Below are 23,520 nucleotides of genomic sequence, written 5' to 3' on the forward strand. Positions count from 1 at the left end.
GTGGCAGATCGCAATTATATACGACCTCAATCCCGTCATTTTTGTCGCACGTGCCTCTTTCAATCACCTCGCAGGTAGGATCCACTATCAAGTAGTCCTCATCATGCAAGTCGGCCGGAATAGATTATTCCTCTGATGAGGAATTGTGTGGCTTGATGTTTTTGTATCGAGCTGCCCGTCCGGTGCTCAATCGATAAAAACGACCTCCTTGGTGCACTTCAGTTATTTGAAATAGACCACGCCATTTATTCAGTAACTTTTTGGTTCCTTTTGATGGAACTACCTCCTGGAACACCCAGACATATTTTCCGACCGAGTAAGCTTTTGCAATTGAGTGTCCTTTTATCAAATCTCATTTTTTGTCTAATTTGAGCCTGTTGCGTGTTCCTTCTGCATAGATACTTGAGATCCTGCTGCCTCTGATCACATCACGCACATACTTTTGCGGTGCCGTTTTTTTTCCTCCGTACTCAGGGTAGAAGAACGTTAATGGTAGAGCTTTCTCGTGACCGGTTAACATCATATGCGGGCTTATTCCCGTGATAGAGTGTTCGCTGCTATTATAAGCGCCCATTACGTGCGGCAAGTGCCTATCCCAGTCGTCCATATATCGTGAGCATTAAACCCTCAACATTGACACCAACGTGCGATTCTGCCTTCCAAAAAGGCCATTCGTTTGTGGGTGATAAATGGTAGAGTGGGCTTCTGCCACTTGTGACCTCTTCATTAACTCTTTTGTGAGATAACCCACGAATGCTTTGCCATTTTCTGATTGGAATGTGATTGGGCAGCCTTGTCTCGCTATTCATACATTTATTAGGTGATCGCATGTTTCTTCCCCCGTTGCTGTCATGCAGGGAGCTGCTTCTGCGTATTTTGTGAAATGATCAATCATCACCAGCACTTGATTATAGCCCGTGGCTGTCATTCATATTTTCTGATGATCGATTTGCACCAGCCCATTGAATCCTGTTGACTCTATTGACTACAGAGGAAACCTCAGCTTCCTGGGGTCCCTTGCCTGCTGACATGACGAGCATACCGAGATCCATTTCTCACAGGCCTTCTTCAATCCTTGCCACTCAAATCGCTTCTCTATCCGGTTACACAATTTGTCCATGCCTTGATGGCCTATCTGATCATGTTAAGGAAAGAACAATTCAGTTTGGTATAACTGTGGTAGCACTGTCGAATTATATTTGTAAAAGACTTTGTCCTCTTCCTTGCGTTTTCAGGCCACGACCCCTTCTTTATTCAAGTACAACAAGTCCTTTCTCTTTAAATAAAATTGCTTTAGAATCTTATAGCTGTCTTTTTCCAAATAACCTTTGTCAGATGCTCCGTTTTTGATCCATATCTTTAGATTACTCTCATTCTATCATTTCGCTAAGCGCCTAAAAGATCCGAGAGTCTGTACTTGGCTTTCAGATATGTCTTCATCACAATTACTTGTCCGCTAACTATCTCCGGTGCATGGGCAATGTCCATCAACTTAACCCACCATATCTTTTTCAAAAGTGTCGCTTCTTGCACTGATGGTTCAAGGTTGGTCCGGATGACCGTAGCATGCGGAAGTAACCTAGTCGGAAGTTTCGACACTGCTGTTAATTCAAGCTCATTTGCCACATTATCAACTACCGTGCCTTCTTCATCGGAGATATATCGGTTTCTGTCTGGGTCTTCATGCATTTCTCTATCCAGCCCGCGCTGGCTTCCATTCTACTAGCAAAAAATGAATCAAGGTTTCTGAGACGTCGGATAATTGGATGTAGTTTCTGATACATTCTCCCAAGGCTGAGACTGCGAGTCATCACTTGAGCTGATGGATTCTGCATCATCGTCTTCTGATTTGTTTATGATGTTTCTCGACACCCCGGACAAAATTCTGTCCCTTGGTCGCTCCGAAGTCGACTCCCCGGACAACATTCTGTCCCTTGGTCGCTTCGACATTGTCTCCCCGGACAAGTCATCTTGTCCAGGCCCGAAGGTGCATGACTCCCCGAACAACGTCTTGTCTCCGGATGAACAGTCCGAATTCGGCTCGTACTCCTCCTTCGTCTCGGTTAACTGGACGCTTTTTGTTACGTTGGTTCTTAATTCAACACTGACCTCTTGAGCGGTTTGAGTAGCGACCGTTTGTTGACACTCCCTATACGGAGACCTCAGAAGGAGATCTTTCGGAATCGAACTCACTATCTGATTCACTATCGATCGGCACTCCAGTTCAACGTCCCGACTCCGAATTGCTACTGGTCTCTTCTCCGTTTTTTGGTGATTGCCAACCTCTGCATGGTCTCCACCATTCATTGTCATGCCGTTCAACCTCTCTGTCAAGCAGGTCACGGAGTTTCAGCATGACATCCGGTGCCAGGTTCACCGTCTTGTTTAGCAGGGCTATGCTGTTGATATCCAGCCTGGTCAGTTCTTGCTGCACCAGGTTTGATCGAACTAGCAAATTAAACGGAACTGGATCACCTTTAGCCAACATTTTTATCTCAGCAGCCGTTTCAACGGAAGTTCGGGGTGTCCTGGTATGAGGTGCCCGGACTTGTCAAGCCACTTGGTGGGTGGCAGATTGTCATAGGTCTCCTTATCCAGAAATGAGAAACCATCCTTGATTTCTGCCTGGTTAGCCTGCTTCTCCTCTAATCGCTCATAGAACTCAGTCTTCTTGCTGAGGCTGACGGCATTCTGGTGTTTGTCACGGGTTCCATGCTCTATGATTATGTGATAGCCGTCCAGACGCACGATCCAGCGACCAATGTAGCTTTGGTCCATCGAATAAGTCTTCAGCCAGGCAACAGCACAATTGTCTACACGCAACTTGAAGGGAGCACTCCCTAAGTAGGCTCTGTATTTTTGATACACCGTGTTTCATTTCATTGTCGCTCAGGACTTTATCCCCTTCTCAGGACATTATCCCCTGATGCGTCTGTATCTAATACAAACATCCCCTTTTCTGTCGGCATGCCGAGGACCGGAGCCTCGCAAAGTTCGCGCTTGGTGTTCCCAAAGGAAACTTGAGCCTCGTCAGTCCAGCTGAATTTCTTAACCTTATTTTGCATCAACTGCTGCATAGGTTATGTCTTGTCAGCATACCCTTTGATAAACTCTCGGTAATAATTAGCGAAACCGAGAAAGCTCATCAATTGTGTGTCGGTCTTCCGTGCTTTCCATGTCAACACTGCTTCAACCGCTTCTGGTCTTACTCCGTGCTTATCTACTAGACGGCCCAGATACTTGATTGAGTCTTTCAGGATTTCGCACTTGGAAGGTTTGCAATTCAGGCCGGCCTTTTTCATGCAAGTGAAGACTTCGTATAGTCTCTCTATATGGTCCTCCAGCGCCGGTGTCGCTATCATCACGTCATCAACGTAACACATTATAAGGTTGCCATACTTCTTGGTCACATTCGTTAGTGCCTGGGCCATCAATCGTTGGAATGTGGCCGTCGCATTGCATAGTCCAAACGGCATTCTTTTCCACTGGAACAGCCCCAGTTCACACGCGAAGCCCGTTTTCTCTCCACCCTGCTTTCTGAGGGGCACTTGTCAGAACGCAGAGCCCAAATCCAACGCCGTGAAGAAATAGGTTCTTTTACTGGGTAATTATTTTAATAACTTACCGTCATTTCTAAAATTTAAAAATTAAATAAACAATTTTGTCTCGCTACTTTCCCGTTTCCACTGACTAACACTAGCTAACAACTCCATGCGACTGACCCTGGTCAAAAAAGTTCCTAGGTAAACGTCGTTTTTCAGCATCAGGTGAAAATCATAGACAGAAGTTAGGTTTTAGGTTTACTCGTTTGAAGAGCACGTCAGCCACGTAGTCGGTAATGTTTGAGCGGCTCACACTCGAATAAGCGGCTGGCAGAACGATCAATGTCCAGCATTGACTAATGACTAAGAATATCTACTCTAAGTTCGTTAGTCACAAGATTTCAGGATTTTACCGAAGAGCCTATATAGCGACATCTGGTTGACCAGGGAACATTTGACCTTCATTGCAAATTTGCTTAACGCCTGAAAACAGACAATTTGTTTCTAGTGGCGATCAACCAAAATGATCTGCATTTTGCAAAAGGAATATATAAAAAGTGATGAAATGTTAGATATGTTTTGGAAACAATTTGTTTTTGTTGTTATATCTTGACCTCCCTCAGTTTAACTCACTGTCAATGCTCGATTTCTTGCAAGGGGTCAACCTGTTTTTTCTACTTCGGAGTCAATCTGACCTTGGGTTTCATATGAAAGTAAGAGCGATTCGAAGACTTCATTCAATATGGAATGCATTTCGATTTCTTAGGCATCCCTGCACATTACAGTCCGCCAGATGCACCTCTCACTCTATTGGACACATCCGATCAGCAAGTCCGCAGCTCAGCTTCCAGTGGTTTCGTGCTGATTGAGCGCAACTCCCAATTAGTCGCATTTATAAATGCTTCATTCTTTCGAATCTGGGACCGCGCGACTGTGGCCAAAACTGAAAGCATCGCATTATTGGACTACGTGCTGGATCCAGTAGACGTCACACAGATTGGTTGCGCATCTGCTGACAGCTATTTCTTTAACTTCTCTATATTTTCCTAAATTTCTACAATCAAAATCTTCATCGCAAACAAGATCTCCTAGTCTGTGGAAGGTATCTTATACGGAAGAGGAGCAAACATTCCGTATATATATAACTGGTCATTCAACCCAGTGAAATTCGCCAGTTGCGGTCGACCACCCGTCTTTTTTTATCACCAAGGGAAACGGTGTACTGTTATGAAAGAGGGTGGCAGCAGGTATTCTTAACAATGTCATGATTTGCGTTAAAGGTGCATGCGAAGAGTGCTCATTATCTGAATCGGCTGTGATAAGTTTGCGAGCCATGTTGAGTTACGCTGCCTTGTACATCACAAGTTGAGTTTCCCACATCAGAAAATTAACATCTCTATTCCAACAGTAGGCAGTTAGCAGGATAAGGTACTGCTTCTTGGCTGGATTGCCTATCTCTGTAACAAATCCAGAAACTGAGGTTTTAGATTCAATAGGAAAAATTATTTTGTTCTTCTGTCTGGTGTCTCCGGTTCGCACCATTTATCTGCCATGAGTTGCTGCCAAAGATTCACGTGACCTCTCAACTTGTACATGGTTGTAACTGACAAATCCTACTGGTTTGATTCCTGTTTGGAGAGAACTCAAATGCATAAGCCTCCAATCAGTAAATTTATCTAAAGTTTCCCTGCAGTTCTGAGGTCGCGTTCATTGCCAGCTTTTGTCGTGGGCCTCTCATGTCACGGGATATCTCTGAAGCTTCAACTATTTCAACTACCCACTGCATTCCTCTTGAGCGCTCAAGAAGTGAGTCTACGGGGGTCCTTCATTCAGCGTCACTTCTTACATCTTTGCTATCAGCGTCGGCTGAATTGAATCTTTGGACTGTCATCTCGAACCTGATCTATGAGGACGACCCCAGCCTGTTAACTGCGGGAGCGTTGGGCCAAGAATTCTCTCTGGCGTCCTGGGTTCCGCTGATCTGAACGTTGGATGCACGGTCTTCATCAAGTTGGCTTCCAGCTGACTTAGGTGTTCATGAAAAAGAGCATCTTTCCATGCCATACCAATTGGCGTAACAGAATGAGTTGAGACATAGTCGCCGTACTTCCAACTTAAAGAGTTCCAACTTTCGGTTGTAGGCGAGGAGCATTGCTTTGAGCCAAAAAAAAACACAACGGGCGGACTTGGGCCCTGTTTGGGTCAGCTTTTTCCCTGCCGGAAGCTCCCACCTCCAGTCGCAGCTATAAACAACATGGGCGACGGACAAACTTAAGCTGACGAAGAGCCAATGACTCTGCAACGAAAGTCAACCAATAAATCCGGAGTGAGTTATGGACCCTTTGCCATCTGTTCTTTGGCCACCCTCTCTAAGTTCCCCTTTTCTTTTCCCTCACGCGCGATGTAGAATCCAACGTCATTCACGTTCTCCCTCCATTCAAGTTGGGAAACATCCATGGCCACCGCTAAGTTGCGTTGTGGCATTTCGGTAGTGATGGTGTCTAGCAATAATATGATTGCGGGTTTTAAATCGCACGTGCGCTCCAATTTACAAGATGAGCTCTTATAAGATAGCCATAGCTTAGTTAACCTTGAATAATTAATCTTCGGGTTACGCCTCTGACTGGTTTACTAAAAAGACGAGGCTAGAAAAGAAGCAATTCGGCTGTTATTACCGTATTGCGACAGAACAAGTGACAAGAGAGCTTCTAAAGCTAAAGCTAGCCAACAGTTATTTTTTGAAATCATCTGAAATCAATCATTCATTCCTGTCTCAGTGGGTTATTTGTCTTCTTGCTTTTTGTATCCTTTCTCAAACTTAATTCATTTTCTAATGGTAATCAAACACTTTCACGGCCAACAAAAATATCCCGAACTGTCCAGCTTAAATTTTCATGAAGCCCGCGCGTCCAAAAGATACAAAGAAAAAAACATTTTTTTAAAAGTTTTTAACGTTTTTCTAAGACATTAAAAATCAGATTTCAGAAAAGAGCATTTTTGATTCATTTCACTCTACAATTGTTTCAGATATGTTATTTTGAAATGTTATTGAAAACTGTATGAACTAAAATTGTTAAAATTGCAAGAAGAAAAAAATCAATTTCTCTCGAAATATACGGAGAAAAAACTTATGATCATCATCTATCTATCATGTTTGACTTCTTAGTTACTTAAATAATTATAAAAGTAGATGGTATTAAATCATAAATTAATTTCAATTACGAAAAATTAGTTGATTGTGCATTTTCTATCTACATTTACTGAGATCAAATTATTTTAAAATTTTTCAAATGTACAAATAGTTAACAATGATTGCTATTGTATTAAATTTTCACGACTGAAACATCAACTGCACAATATCCTTATTTTGCTAGAAGAAAAACTTTTACAACATGTTGGCAAGTCTGATGAAATTAGAATCGACTCAGATTATTACAGAGATTAGTGAAAAATTGGTTCTTGGTTATTAGGAAATTTCAAGTTCAGTATTTCAATTGAAGATCTCAGTTTTTCAGTTCAGGTACAGTTTTGACTCAGACTCGGCCAATTTTCAAACATCTCAGGAAATAATGTTAGCGTGTCAAAAGTTTCGACTTCAGAAGAAAGACTGATCAAGAAGTTTTGACTTTAGAAATAGAGAACACTTTCCTGGCATTGAGTTGAGATCGCATTCCGGTATTTAGAATCGCATCTGAAAGAAACACTATTTGCCCTATTTAGCTTATGACTCAGTTTCGTCTGGGGCGATTGAGGCTCCGCATCTGCAGGCGAGGGGGGCAGCTGAACAATCAAGTTTCGAGGCAGTAAAAGAGTTTCTCGTTCAGCCGAATCATCGTCGTCTCTTCCGTTACGGCACGAATGTCTGTCTAAGTATTCAGCCGAGCGGTTCAGTGAACTATTCAACTTGGTCGGCCTTCTCAGGGGTATGCTTGTAGTGTATCGTCTGGGGCTAATTTGGGTGGCTGCAGGGGGTAAAAGAGGGTAGTTGTTTTGAGTGTAGAAAGCGAGCGAGGTCAGTTGCATGGGGCTTGCAGAGAGACGATGTTGTGGGGATAACACTCGGCGTTGTCGGGCGTATTCGGCCACACATTGAAATAAGTACAAGTAATCTTCCTGAAAGCAAGTCGTCACTGTAATTTCTAAGTTTAATACAAAAAAGTTTTAAATTTTCTTAACTAAAGATTCGTAGGAACAGAGCAACGTTCTTTATCAACAGCTTAGTTTGTATCACTGCAGCTTATTTATAGCTTATTTAACTTTTAATTTTAAATTCTCCAAAATTGTTGTCGTTCTTTTTTTCTTCTATCGGTTTTGCTCAACAAATTTTATGTATTGTAACATTTTGGCTTGTGCGGTTGTTTTTATCATTTCCTTGTCTTGCGTATTATAACTTTACGATGCATAAGCGGTACCAGGTTGATTGTTTCTACCCTAGAGAGTTTTAGGGGTGAGAAGGGGGGGGGGGTTAAATTGGTTTTTAGTTGGAGTTTTTAGCCAAACAGAATCGAGTATTGTACAGGCAGTGCATACATTTCTATCCAAATTAAAGATGGGCGGATGATCTTAACTTAGTCTAATGAATCAACCGGCTAATAGCACCCCGTTCCTGTGCGGTGCCTTATTTTGCGAACCTTTTGAGAAAATAGTCCAGTTCTGGCTGTCTGGATCAGTCTGGCTTGATGGAACAAGTCCAGGTAAGAGTCCTTCTCTAACTGGTCTCCGACAGCCCACAGACAACACACAGTTGCCGCAGATGTACCTCCAAACCTACACAAATCACATGAAGTTTGCAATTTAAGTATCAATAGACTAAGATTAATTTTTTGCACAGTTTAAGTATCAGATTTGTAAAGTCCTTTTTGTACCAAGGTTCATTTGTACCAAAAAAATTCAATGGAGTTTGTACCAATATCGTTCAAATCGACTTCTGATCGGTCAAATTTTGAGCGAATAACTAGTTTAACTTATTGTCTTTTGAATACAAAAAACATAATCAGCAAAATGGTAGCCGCCGCAGGGTTGCGAGCTTACCAAAACAGAGTAGGATTTGAAAATTGAAGCCGGCCGGTTGTTGTCGCCCTCATGGTCTTTGACCAACGAACAATTTTGGTACTAATGTAATTCTGTTTTTTTTCCGCTTTCGTAGTTGGATAAAATTTTATCCGGTTTGAAATGTTTGTCATGTTTTTCCGTTTTTTCTCTAATAATATTAGGAATATATTGCAATGGTCGCTTGTGTTTTCAGTCAGAAGAGCAAACATTAGCAGAATCTTGTGCTTTTCAAAATCCTCAAAAAACCTATATGTTTGAAAGTACATTCTGGCGCAGTCTTAAATTTACGGTAAAACAAAATAGTTTCAGATGAAGCTAGTCGTCCTATAATTTTTTTCGTCGAAAATATTGTCGCACCATTTTTCGTGTCACTTGAAAGCAATAACTGTTTTCCAAATTACGTTTTTGCTCATTTTGATGAAATTTTTGCAGCCTCAATGCCGCGTGGAATTTCGGGCAAACAATTTTTTTCGGTTGCGAGAGAGATGATCGCAAACTATTGAGTGGCACTGTTATATCGTGATTATACTGTATTCTCCATTGTTTTTTCGTAAGCCGCTTTCAGTATTTGCCGTGTAGAATAACAGCTGTCTAAATGCAGACATCACTTCATGATTTTGATATTTTTTTCTCACAAATACAAAAGGCCACGCAATGCTAAGCTTTGCTCTGATTTACCAATTCATTTGAAAACAAACAAAACTGCTCATATCAGGGCAAAGCACTGAATGTTCCGATTGCCTTTTAGGGTCTATTGAGTAGTACATAGTGCTGATTTAAATTATCCGGACAAAACGAACAAAACTTGAAATTTCAAACACGTTTTTCTCAAAGTGGGTTAAGATAAGACAAAAAATGAGGGCAACAAAAGTTGCTTAAAATTGCATCAGAATTAATATGGTTCATTTTTTCTCCGAAATTCTCAACCAAAATTTTACCCCAAAAGTGGGTCATTTTGGCTTTTTTCGGACAATCAAAAATAACGCTGAAACTACTTAGTTAATTGATGAGAAATATATATCACAAGAAGCTTCTTAAACAGCCCAACAAACTTCTAGGAAAATTAAATCTCCAGAAACCTGTATAAGAGAAACAGTTTTTGCTCGATTGTCAAGAAAAGAGATTTTTACTATATAAAACCAAAATCTTTGATTAAAAACAAAATTTTAACACTTTATACAAATTTTTGGAGTTTTAACCCTCGTAGAAATTTGTTGGGCTGTAAAAGAAGCTTCTTGTGATATATATTCCTCATCAATTAACGAAGTAGTTTCAGCTTAATTCTTGATTGTCTGAAAAAAATGACCCATTTTGGGTTAAAATTTAGGTTGAGAATTTCGGTTGAGAATTAGAAAAAATTGCACCAAATTAATTCTGATGAAATTCTAAGCAACTTTTGTATTCTTGACTTTTTGTCTAATCTTAACCCAATTTGAGAAAAACGTGTTTGAAATTTCCAGTTTTATTCATTTTGTCCGGATAATTTAAATCAGCACTGTAATAACTTGAAAAAATTAAAATTTGTAAAATAAAACTATTTTTTTGAGATTTTTGTGAAAGTCATCGCGCAATCTTATGCGATTTGAACCAGCACCATCACTACCTGAGCGCCACAATTTTTGAGTTGCCGGGCTTAAATTAGCTATTTTTTTTCTGCCAATGACAGCTAACCTGTCCATCACAACAATGGGAGAAACTAGTTGATCACCGGGAGAAGCTCCAATCGAGGTTGACTTGCGACGCGTGGCCGCGAGGTACGACTGTACTCGACCAATCACGTCAAAGGGGGATTTCTCCCTCCTCGGCGTCACCTCAACTCCCCCTTCCTCCCCCTCCTCGTCCCGCCCTTCGTCGCCCTCGTCAGTTTCCTCTCGGCAGTGCTGGTCCGAGGGGGACAATGATGCGGGTTGTCGCTCCTGAATGTTGGGGGGAGGGGGTCGAACATGTTTATCCACGAATAGACGGACGTTTAAACTGTGTGATTGCTCTTCGGTTAAGTGATCATATAGAAGACGTCCCTCGCTGCCGACAGTTTGATTTGTATCATTCTGCAGAATGAAAAATCAGTTATTAGTGACTTCGCTTTGTAACAATGACTAAAATTTTACCAAAATTTTCCGAACAAATTGCGGTAATGTCTGTAAACGCTTCTTTTGAATTGTCATTTGGCCGCAGATGAAAAAAGAGCAAACCGTGCTTATCGTACAATTTTATGCAAGAAAAAGGAGATCTCTTTAACTATATCCCCCTCGAGTATAGTACCGAGTACGCAGTATCCCCCCTTATAAAGAAATAATTCATATGAGAATTTTTTTCCTAGTAACGAATGTCCCTACTTCTGCAAAGTGGGGATATAGTTAAAGAGATCTGAAAAAGCTTATCAAACAATTTGATGCAAAAAAAACTTATTTTATACAATTCTTTATATGGAGTCTTTAGAAAAAATGCTTATCACGCAATTTTCATGTGTGAAAAATTTGCTAGTAATGTTTTCTCCATAGACTACAAAAAACTCAAAAAAATCCATAACTGAGAAAAAAGTTCAGCTCCTTTTTTAAATCTGAAAATTATATATACAGTCAACTGAACGTTCTCTGAAGAATAAAAAGTTGCTTGAAAAATTGTGAACTTTTTTACTATGATGTATTCTAAAAACAACCTTTTCACTCAAAAGAAACAAAAACCACAATAAATGCTTCGAATGAAACCAGTTTTTTCCTTTCTCTTTGAGAAGATGAATTCAAATCTGTCAAAAAACAGACCATGGCTCTCAATATATAAAAAAAATATATATATTTTTAATAATTCTGTCTACAATTCAATTCATAACATAATAGCATAGCTGGCAAATAACAATCTAAAGTGTAATTTGTAAAATTTTCATCGCTTTCAGAGCCTCTGCGTTTTTTTAATTGAAAAATAAACCGTTGCAGGGCAAAACACAAAAATTCAAAGTCGAAATAAAAAAAAAAATTTTTTTCATGGAAACATGCTAATAAAATTTTAAATTATCGACAACTGCTATACAAAGAGGGTTCATACAATCTTTTGTACCCATAGAATTATTTAGAATTGTATGGAAAAAGTAGTTTTCATTCAAGAAATCAAATTCTTAACCATAATAAATTGTTTCCATATCAGAAACTATTCAATAGACATTTGTCAGTTTACATAGCTCTGATATGCAAGGACATCGAAAAGCCTGATAGGCCTAGTCAAGTGATGCCCAAATTATGCTGTACGAATATATGACAAGCATTTTAAACAGCCTGGGAACATTGCTATCCAGGCCTTGTCATAAGTTATTTTAAAATGTTTTGAGCTTCGGTCAAAGATGATGAACAAAGTAAGAAAAAACAACACTACTAGCATGTTTATGAGCAGGGGCGGATTTAGGGGGGGGGGGGGCGAGGGGGGGCGGACGCCCCTTCCTCAGGGATTCGACCCCCTGCCGACCCAAAGGGTCCCCCCTTTGATACTTTTTCAGAAATCCATTTTTGGCCGACCGACCCTAAAATTTTTCTAAAGGCGCCTTTGGCGCCAATGTATACTAACTTTGAGGGGGAGCGCGCGCCAAAAAAAAACGCGATTTTTTTGTCAAATTTTTTCAAAAAGTGCCCAAAAACGGATTTTTTGACTGTTTTTTCAAAAATTTGCCTGCGGCGCACAAAATTTAGCCAAAATAGGGTCAAAACAGCGCTCTGGGAGAGCTCGAAAAATCAATTTGGTCGGACTAAAAAAAAAAGGTCGTCAAAATTTTCGATTTTTTTTTGAAAATCCGCCCCCCCCCCTCGAGAAAATCCTAGATCCGGCCCCTGTTTATGAGTATCATAAAATATTGAGACCAATCCTCCCAAAAAATTTTGGCCAAAATAAATTCTAAAGGCGGACATGGGGTTGAAATTCAGCATCAGGAACGAAGTGTTTGTAGCCTCAAACATGCTTAAGAAAAAAAACTGACACCACAAAAAACTATCAAAATGTTTAACAAGTGGATTTAGACCACCGTTTCTGGAGATTCAGGAAGTTTTACCGACTCTTTTTGGGTCGACCATGTGATTTTCCGAGCGCCATTAAAATTTTATAAAGACACTATTTTTCAGGCTCGTTTTTGAAGGTTTTGACCACAAAAAATGCTGTTTTGTTGGAGCGCGCTCTCCTCACAAATTAGTTATATATTGGTGCCAACGCGATTTCAGTTTGGCACCAATTTCAAAAAAATTATTGGTTTAGTTTAATCAACCAAAGAGGGATTCATTACAATATGGATATCGCAAAATCTGAAATTTTTTCCTCACCAAATCAGTTACGACGAAATCCATATCAGAAGTAACTTCTTCTTCTCTAAGACACGTATCATCGCCACGTTCCATGGTTCTATTCGGATTACTCACGACAGCACAAGAATTACACGACTGTCGATTCGGTTCGTGAGAACAAATTTCTGTTTTTCTTTCAACAACGAGACCACGTTTCTTGGCATGCGTCGTGAATCTGACATTTCGGCTTTGTTCTCTGTCGGTTTCGTTTCCACTCGATGAGTCGTGTTGTGATGATGACCTAATGTCTTCTCGTTCACTCGGCGGCCAAAAGACGAAGTCCTCCGAATCCTGGAGGAACGTTTTTCATGTTAATGTCAGCTAAAGCTACTGTTTGTGCCGATATTTAGAAACAAAAATAGTTCGTTCTCTAACTTTTTTCGAAAAAGAAGTTTAGTTTTTTTTTAGTTCTGATTGGGCTCAAAATTCTATCGCATCATTCAAACTCTTTAGTTTATAACTTATGAGCAAAATGAGTTAGGACTGGTGTGTATAACTCATAGAGTAATTTCGGATAGGGTACACCGTCTGCTCGTCACGCTATCTTATTTTCGGCCGGATAGATTCGTGCAACTTCTTAGTCTAATACCGATCCTAATCTTACTCTTATACTATCTAGTCTCAGGTTGTTTAACTAGTCTCTGCTAGGCTCAATAGATCTAGGGTATACTGGTTTATTGCGGCTGCTGAAGTGCTCGGGAGAGTCCAACTATTTTCTAAGTTAAATTCAAATCTCTCTGGTGCTGAAATTACAAGTAACTTCAGCACTTACAAATAAGTGGGTTGTTAGTTAGATGGATCATGATTGGTTAATATTAAATACTTTACATTGGTAAAATATCTAATTTATCCAATCATAAAATGTAGTTTAGATCAGGTTCCACCCATCCGGGTTTTACAGAGTTTTTTAGAATAGTTCTTCTGCGATTCGAAGGATGGATGATGGACGTTGGTTTTTGGCGAACATCATTTTCTTCCGTTTCCTCTTTGTTAAAGAAGTTCCAGGAAGCTGGAGTTAGAGACATAAGACGTTGTGTCTTCTAGTGACAACGACTAAGTCTTTGCAACAAACTCAAATCTGATTTCAGAATGGTTGGCTATGTCAGGTTTTTCTGTTCTGCGTGGAGAACTTCTTTTGTGTCTGATCTAGTTTGGGAATGGCGTGGAGATTGTGCGTGGAGGGGATGCCTGGTTACTCGGATCTGTACGTATACTTGAACATCGAGGTGGTCATTGGTCTAGTTCAATGAAGTCCTTTTCTGCGAAGTCAAGTCGTACTCTAAATCCTTTGAGTTGTGATTGTGAGTGGCATATCGATTGTGGTTGGCCATTCTCTCTCGAGTGTAGTGGGGTCGTTTTGTCTTTAGATGTTCGTCCTTGGTGTTATATTCTGATCTATGTATTGCATAATGTAATTTACATTTTATAAAACATTTATTAGTTTAATATTTTTTAATTATGATGTTAGTTAGTTGTTTTCACAAAAGCTTTTTGTTTTAGTTCGGTTATTTTGAAGAGTTACTCACCCTTGAGTAGCTCTTATTAAAAATAGAGGTGTGGTCACAAAGCGTGGATGTAGCGCGGTGGGTTAGGCCGGCTATAGAGCATGCTCAGGACGTCCTTCCTGGTGGGTTAGGCCAGGAGTGGGAGTATGATTTCATGCGGTTTTTGTGAGGGGTCCTGTTATGTGACAACGTTTTATGTTGGGTTTGTTGTGGTTTTTCTTATGTCTTGTTGGTTATGTCCTTTTTCCAAAAAGCAAATTGTTCGTGGTATGGGTTTGTCTTTCGACTTTTTTGTGTTTTATTATTTCTTTCTTAGACTTTATAATAGTCTTCAAAAGAATAAATTATCCAGTTTTAAACTGGGTTAATCCGGTTTGGGTACCGTTGGTTTCCTTTTCTTAGTCATGCTGTTATTCTATGATTTGTGGTATTTAGTAAGCTGCGTTGGTTAGTTTTGTTTAGTATATGATTCCTTTCCAACCGGGTTAAAGGAAAGTTTGAAACATGTTATTATATGTTAGAGTTGTTGAGTGTGAAAACTTGAAACTGAAATTCATTATTTTAAACAATTCTTCGTGGGCGAGCTGTGCGAGTGTGGATAGAATTTCTGTGCGAATGAATGAAAATATCAAAAGGTTAGTACTGCATTTGCATTTTATTAATTTACTGCATAGAATTTGGAAATTTACTGCTAGTTATGGGGGAATTTTAAGTTACAAATTTTCATCATAATTAGATTTACTGCTTGTGGGGAAATTTTAGAAATGAATTTACTGCATTGGTATTAAATTTATAAATTTATAAGTGTAAGAGATTAATAGAATTTTTGAAATCTGTTTGATGAAATTTGCGATTTTTATTTGTCTTTTGTGGTTTTTGTAGGTGATTGTCGGATGAAGGCTAAAAATCTAAAGAAAACATGGATAAAGTATGGTGAGTTTTTTAATATTTTAATTAGTTAGTAATATTCAACTAATTCATACTTACCTGTTAGTCGTCGGGGAAAAAACCGTGGGGGAAGATGTCGTGGATGAGATCGGAAGTTGTTAGTAGTTTAGCTAAGATGCGGATGATATTTTTAGTCTGAAGCAGTGGCCAAAGCAATTGAAGTGCCTTGATAGTGGTTATTTCTTCAGTGCCAACTGCAAACTCAAAAGGTGTGTTTTGGATTAGATTATATAATTTGTGATTGAATTTAGTGTTGTGGATGAATTCTAAAATTGGGATTTCTATAGGTTGTACAAACTCGTGCGGGATAAGGAAGGGTCGGGATTCTTCGGCGTTGAAGGTCTTGGTGATGGGACAGAAGATGTACATTTGGGTTATGGGATCATAATTGCGAAGAATACCATGAAGGTTAGTATCTTTAATGCAATATGTGAAATTTAGGAAAAATGGTGAAGTGTATTTGGAATTAATGAATTGAAAACGATGGTGTGGTTGTCTAGAGGGTGTGTGTAGGTCAAAGTGATTTTGGATGAAGCGATAATAACTATATGTGTGGGTTTGTTTAGTGCGCAACATAATATCGTGTGAGCAGTGTAAATCTCTTTCGTGTGGTGCAAGGAAATGAAAGGTTAGTGAAAATATTTGGAAGCGTTCTTTAAAATTTTCGTATGCTTGTGTGTCTGTTAGTGCTTCTGAAATAATGTGATCAAACTTTCGGTCGAAGATGTTTAGTGTAAATATATATGGTGTCTTGATGAAAAATTTCTCGGTAATTTGTGGATTAGCGAAGCGATCGTCGTCTAAGAATTGATCTTGGTTAGCTCTGATGATGTTGTGATCATAGTATTCGAGTGTATATTCGTTAGCTCTAGGTGCAGTGTGTGTTTTTAGTGATTTTTTATATCCAACGTAAGTAAATTGTCTAGCGGTTAGTGGTGTAGTGAGTCGATATAGCATGTCCGTATTTCGCTCTATATCGATGTGAGTGTTAGATAAAGGTAAGCAAAGAGGGTTAGTAAAATGATAATATGAGGTCCAAGAGAGAGTGGGCATTAAAACGTATTCATCTACAAAGTTGCGTGTTTCGTTAGTGTCGTGGGGGGTGTTTAAGGTGTATTGTGGGAATGAGGGTAAGGTGATGGCTAAAAATTCTTTTGTGTTAGTATGCTTGGGGTGGTTGATGTATTCACGGGCTGTTCCTGGTTTTGCTGGGAAAGGATGGTTGGGGAACTTTCTTTTAAAAGTGCGGTAAGCTCTATTAGTGTTGAGTGAAGATTCAGTTGATGTGGATGATGGTGCTAATGATTCAGTATAATTTGAAGAGGGTGTAGGGGTAGGGGGGTTGGATGAATTTATTGTGGAGGAGATTTGGTTTATTGTTGGGGTATGGAGGTGGTAGGGTTGTTGTTGAAGGGTAATAAAATTATCTAGCTCTGGGGAGATTCGGGGGGTGTCTGGAGAATGAGATGATTGGTCAGAATGAAGTGAGGAGTAGGTTGGGGTAACTTGGGAAGCATAAGAGGGTGTGGAAGTGATTGGGTCAGGGTTATTGGATAATATGGGTTGAAAAGGGGGTTGAGAAAAATTAGAAGAATTATGAAAATTATTGGATGGGGATGGTTCTGAGTCGGCAAATTCATCGGGGGTTTCAATATTCGGGTTATTGAGTTGTGAGATGGAATATAAAACTGAGATGTGTGAATTAGTGTCGGAATTCATGCCTGATGTTACATTACTAGATGGAAAATCGGGTGGCGGAAAAGCAAAAAGTGGTATTATTGGGATTGGAGAGGTAAGATTGGTTGGGTGGGAATTTGATCGGTGTAGTGATCCAAGTTGGCGGCTCATCGTGGGCTAAAAAAATGATTATTTTGAGACTGAAAAGCGGTGGTATGGGGTTGTTCAATAATTTGTTCATAAGTATTATGGTCTTGTGACTGGTGTGTCATTATATGTTGGATGGGACTTTGTGATGTGGTGAGTCGAAAATTTGGATTATGTGTGATGGCTAAATTTCGAAAATTTCGTGGGACTAGGGATAGTGGATGGTTATTTGGTAGGGGTGGTAATTGTGGTGCCGTTGGCGTTATGTCTACATTGTTATGTTCTTCGTCGTATGTATTTTGTCGTGTTGCTATTTTTGTGTTATATTCTTTTATTTGTGCGTCTAAAAGAATTTTGTTTATAGATGTAGAAAAGATTCCAAAAAATCCTGCAAAGAGTATGCGTGCTACGCTTGCTTGTCTGTTTACTTGTGTGTGTATAGCACATGTGTTGTAGATTCCTTTTAAAAGTGAGAAAAGAAATCCAATAAAGTTAAACATTGCGTATAAAATAGTCAATTTTTCTAAGATGTAGTAGGGCCATCCTAGAAAATCGAGGATCTCATTTTTGAGTGTAACAAAGCTAAAAATGTTAATTGGTGATATATCTTGGGGACGGTATTTTTCACCGTTTAGATATATATAATCTTTAATGTCTTTAAAATATCCGCTATAGTCTTGCGTGTAGATATCGGCAAATCCTGCGGTTTCCGCAAGTTTGCGTAAATTTTGGTCTATTGATTGTCTTTGTATAGTGTCCATTTGTGTTAATAATTCTTGGAATTGTTGTGTTCTAATGTGATGTTGAATATCTGATTTTGAATAGATTCCTATTGATTGTAAGTCTATATTTGGGTTTCGAGCAATAGCGCGAATGCTTTCTGGTGAAAATTTTTTGAGTGATTGCATTAATGTGGGATATGGAGTGAGAAGATAATATTTATTTTCATCAGGGTTTAGTTGTACTACATTGTGGCTGTTTTCTGATCCACATGGGACTGCGGTATCCCAGAAATAGGTTCTTCGTGAAAGTGTATCCACGAAATGTACTTTATTCTTATAAAAGATAGGGATTCTTTTATAACATCGTTTATCTTCAAAAACGTATAGTGGTGATACTTTTTTAGTACAAGTATAAAACCATAAGATGTTTCCTTCATAGTCTAAAAAATTTGATCTATTTCCAGATAATAAGTATCCTGCATAGGGTATTTTTAATACTGCTAGTGCAAGTGATTGTAATATTTGTGTTCGTTCTAATTCGCATAGTTGGTGTAGTGTTTCTAATTCGGAGAGTGACATTTCTTGAAAAATTCGGCTAATTGTATAATCTAGTTTCATATCTAAATGAATATCATAGTGGATATTACCGAAATATGTAGTATTCATTAGTGATAATTCTTGTAAGCGTGTGCTTCTGGTGTCATGGGGTTTTAGATGTCCACCAGGTTGTCCGTTGCTTTTTTCAAAATTAACTGGTATATAGGATGTTCCTTCGTTTGGAGGATGACCTGTGGCATATGGGTCAATTTTTATTTTTCCAGTGGTCATGTCGAATCCTTTTTCGTATTCAACTAATATTTCAGAGTATTGTGTTTTATGGAGTGGATTTCTATATTTACATGCAAGTTCTGTTTCTTGATATATTTGAAAACGTGTCAATTTATTTTCTATATTGTGTATGTTTCTAAAATTATTACTTTGTTTTCGTGATGGATGTACTTGTTCATATGGAACTGATTGTATAAAGTATTTTTCGTGAAATTTTATCATACGAGCGTGTATTCTTGCTACTTGAAATGTTGTACATGTATCTTCGGGGAACCAAACAATTGTTGCTTGTGTTCTCGTTGTAGGGTCGCAATAACCTTGATCATTTTTACAAGGTAATCGGATTCCTTGATAGATCATTGTATTATCTGATAAATCTCGTGTTAGTTGTATTTTTTCGAGTTGTATTTTCCAATCGAAAAACATTATTTCTTGGTATCCTTTATTTTTTGTGTCTGCTTTGCAGTTTGATGGGTTATTTATACCAATGTGTGGTATCCAATGTTTATCGTGTAGGTCATAGGTTAATCGTCCGTGTGCGCCGTTATATGGGTATTTTTCGTCTAGTTTTATATGTCCTTGGTGTCTTTCAAGTTGTGATTGATGTACAGAGTCTGAAAAAACTTGAAAGTTAACTAACTTTCTTTCGGAGTTTTTATTTTGTGTGATGTTTAGTCTAAGTAATTCATTTTTACAATCGTCGGGATTGAGATGTAAAAGACGTTCTATATTACTCTGATAGAATGATTCATGGTCAAGTCGGTTTTTGTTTCCGTTCGAGACTTGTGAACAATGTACTTTCTTTTCGGAAAATGTTGCTGTGAATTTATAACCTGTAACTGTTGTTGCTCGGGCTTTTGAATAGAGTGTTGCTATTACATTTGTGGTTTCTATAGCTTGTGGTTCTGTTTCACATTGTGATACTTGATTTATTGCATATTTATGTAGTGTTTTTTGTTCATTTTCTTCACAATCGTAATGTGTTACTAATAAATCTTGTGGTCCTGTACGAGGGGAAGGGTTTATGTTTTGATTTGAGATTACTAGAAAAAGGAGTTGGAGAAAAATTAATAATTTTAGAATATACATGTGTATGATAATCCTGAGTATGGATTATAAAATGTAATGTAGCCAATTGTGTTGTTGGTATATCTGTCGTATTTGTATATTACTTCAGTAGTTATAAACGGTGGTGGTAGTGATTGAGCTGTTATGTTAGGTGGGTTTAATGGGTAGGGATGTTGGGTAATATTGTTTAACTTAACTGTGATTTCAAACTTTAATTGTAAACTGTTTTGTTGGAGTATTTGAATATTGTGATCACGGATATCGTTGTGAATATCTTGGCGATATTGTAATCTATTAAGTGCCCAGTTATGAAGGCGGTTACTTTCTTGATGTTGTCCAAATAATGGTGGAGGTGCTGTAAATGTATTCCAATCTAATCTTAAAGGAATATTTATTGATGATTGTTCTCGATATCTGGCGTCGAGATTATTTGGAAAATTTAAGTTAAAAGGTGGTGGTGAAATCTGGCTTATTGATGGTGTTGATGGTAGTGATAATGTTTCTGGTAGTGATGAGGATGTTGTTGTATCCGTAGAAATATCTATTGGATCATTGACTAAATTTAGTTCACCTTGTGTAAATGAATGTGTTGTCCAATATGGTAGTCGTGATGCCTGGTTTGGGGGGTTAAAGGGATTTTCACGTATTTGTTCAGATGTTGGTGTTGAACCTAAGTAATCTGATGGTAGGCTTGAGGTGCTACGTTGTGAAAGAAGCGTAGGGGTTTCTGGTAATTTACCAATGGGGTTTTCTGGAGTGTTTTGTGATGGGGATTGAGGTATATCAAAATGAACTCGGGGAGTTTGAAAATTTCTGTTTCGTCGAGGATGTATAATTTGTCTATTTATTTCGACTGTATTTTGGTTTTGACTAGGATTTCTTATTCTACTTAGTTCTTGTGGTAGTGTTGGGTATAGGTTATATGTTGGTTCGCTTAGAGGTGCTTGTCGTTGAACTGGTTCTAGTGGTTCTGATAAACGAGCATGTCGTTCTTCAAAAGTGTATGGATTGTCTTGAAAAGAAATTCGTGTAGATGTTTGAGAATTTTGAGTAATTGAAGGTGGTGTTGGGTTATCTTGGGATGATGTCGGTGAAGACTGACTTTGTGACTGTTGGGTAGCAATTTTTGATAGAGTTTTGAATTATTACTTTAGTGAGAAAATTTGTGTTTATTATAATATTCTTCCAAAAAAAGAATTAGAAGGATTGTTGCTAGGGCAAATGTGAAGATTGCTTTCTTTATACATTTACATATGGTCAAAATGAGGGATGATAAGAATGCTATGAAAATTACAAACAATAAAAAAATATCAGTTCTACTGAAAATTGTTCGTATCATTTAGACAAGTTGTATAAATCGTACCTGTGGATATAATCAAGGGTTTTGGAAAGTTGGAGGAATAGTTCGAGAATAGTGTAGAAAATTAAAAAAATGTTACAAAAAATGATTAGGATTATTAGAAAAGATTCAAGTATATCAAAAAGAAATATTATAAAGGTTTCAAGTATTGTAAAAAAATGTTTAAGATTTATGAGTATTTGAGTAACTGATTGAGAGAAGAGCATTTAAGAAATGATCTCTTGGTCGAATATTTTTTGCTGTTTGAGGCGATTTTCTAGTGTGGTCGGATTATTTATTAGTTTTTTGACAAGTGGGTTGAGTTTTGTAAAAAATTGTTGGGGGCAATTTTCATGGTGATCGGGAGGTCGTCTTTTTCTTTGTTTTTGTTTGTCAAATGATCCGGGGTATGGTGAGATTTTTATACTTTAGGCTAATTGAAATGTTCATTTTGTTACTTTAGGCTAAGTTAACAAATTTGTTTTGGGGGTATTCGTGGTCTGAGTTGGGGAAATATTGTTGATCTTTGGGTTATTAGATAAGGGAGGGGTACGGTATTATGGTGATATTTATTTTAGTTGTCAAGTTGGAGTGGTTTGCTTATTTTTGACCTGGAGGTCGTAAAGTTATAGTTATAGATGTGCCTGGAGTTCTATATTATTCGTCTAATTGGTCTTAGTTTGAGTTAGAGAAAGTGACGGATTGGATGAATCCTATTGGTCTATTTTGAACTAGAATTATTGCGTACTTGTCAGCATGTTATTTTGAAAAATGTAAATGAAAAATGTTTCGGAGGTTTCAAGATTGTGAAGTATAATGTTAAAATTACTTTTGAAATTCCACTTTCTTTAAAATTTTAGATTGGGGGATGAATATTTTATAGTTTTTACGTGGTTGATTTCGGAGTCTTGTTGTTTTTCTATTTTCTGATTTGTCGATTTGTTCTTGGGGTATTATTTGTTCGGTCATTTTTCTATTTTTTCTTTGTTTTGGGGATTCTTTATGGTTTTGTGTATTGTTTTTGGTGGCGGTTGGTTTTGTGTTTTGATTTTCGGTGGGGTTATCATTTTGTTCTGTGTTTTTCAGATGTGGTTCATTTTGAATGATTTTTAATCCTGTGAAAGAATATAATTGAGTTAATTCGCGGAGTGCGTATTCTTTTGGGTAATAAGGTAATAGGTTGTTTCGATGTTTAACGATTTCTTTTTTGTTTGAGTCGGTAATTTTATATGTGACATCAGTGGGTTTTGCAATTATTTGGTATGGTCCTTTTCGAAGGGGTTGTAATTTTTTAGAAATTCCTTTTTGAGTATTAAAATTAGGTATTAAAACAAATGTTCCAATTTTTAATTCGGAGGCTGGTGTAAAACGTGAATTGATTTGTTCATTAATGTTTTGTCTTTGTAATAACTTTTTTGTTATTTTTTGATAAATTTCATTGTGTTTTTTATCTCTATTTAGAATCCATTCGGTGTGTGTACCGGAGGCTAGTTTAAGAATTTGTGGGTGATGAAAATGATCTTCATCGTGTGTATGTAAAGGTAGGTTATAACAAATTGAATCTTTATTTGGTTGACAATAACCTTGTGCGTTTTTATGAGAATTTGCTGTAAACATTATTGGTTTGCGTGGCTTTTGGTTAAAAACCATTTCGTATGGTGACATTCCTAAAGTTGTCGTAATTTGTGAATTATATGCTAAGGGAAATAATTTTACATCTGCTGACCATTCGGTATATTTTGTATCATTTCCGTTGATGATACATCTAAGATATTCTTGTAATGAACGGTTCATACCTTCGACTAAGCCGTTTGTCCAAGGTGCATGAGATGTACGTGGTTTGTGTTTAATGTTATATAAATGACATAGTGTGATGATTTCATTATTTATGAATTCTGTACCGTTGTCTGTAACTAAAATTTCTGGTAGTCCGAATTTTGCTATCCAGTGTTCATAGAGTGTTGTGTAAGCGTAATAAGCGTTACAATGTGGTACTGGGTTAAGTGCTACATAATGTGTAAATGCGTCAACAATTACCATAATGTAGGAGTTTCCTTCGGATGAGGGTGAAATTGGTCCTTTAGTATCAAATGAGATACGATGGTTAAAGTACAAGCTTTGTCCTTTAAAATCTTGTTTTTGTGCTATTTGTTTTTGATTTGGGTAAGGTTTATTTAGTTGACATACTATACAATCATTGCATAGTACTTTTATCCAAATTGGTGCATTTGGGAAGTAAAAATTTTGTATAAAATTTGAATATGTTTTTTCTGATACAGAGTGTCCTTTAATATTTTGTGTATGTGAAATATTAAAAGCTATAAGAATCATACTTAAAGGGAGACAGGGAACTGTAGATTCATTCAGGTTATA

General features: G+C 37.9%; 2 protein-coding genes across 2 annotated transcripts in view; both read right to left on the minus strand.

The window, feature by feature from the left end:
• The window catches only part of LOC134854592 (uncharacterized), a 343,397-nt gene that overhangs the window by 112,666 nt on the left and 207,211 nt on the right, over nt 1–23,520 (minus strand). The gene's annotated exons all lie outside the window — the stretch shown is intronic.
• The window catches only part of LOC134854390 (uncharacterized), a 152,496-nt gene continuing 135,784 nt past the window's right edge, over nt 6,809–23,520 (minus strand). Inside the window, exons 25-28 of the mRNA XM_063870619.1 lie at nt 12,893–13,204; nt 10,266–10,642; nt 8,174–8,309; nt 6,809–7,655 (exon numbers count right to left, since the gene is read on the minus strand). Coding sequence (XP_063726689.1) covers nt 7,170–7,655; nt 8,174–8,309; nt 10,266–10,642; nt 12,893–13,204 — 1,311 coding nt within the window. The 3' untranslated portion in view covers nt 6,809–7,169. The remainder of the gene's footprint in view (nt 7,656–8,173; nt 8,310–10,265; nt 10,643–12,892; nt 13,205–23,520) is intronic.

Source organism: Symsagittifera roscoffensis, chromosome 9 (assembly GCF_963678635.1).
Source record: "Symsagittifera roscoffensis chromosome 9, txSymRosc1.1, whole genome shotgun sequence".
In the NCBI taxonomy this organism is placed as follows: domain Eukaryota; kingdom Metazoa; phylum Xenacoelomorpha; order Acoela; family Convolutidae; genus Symsagittifera; species Symsagittifera roscoffensis.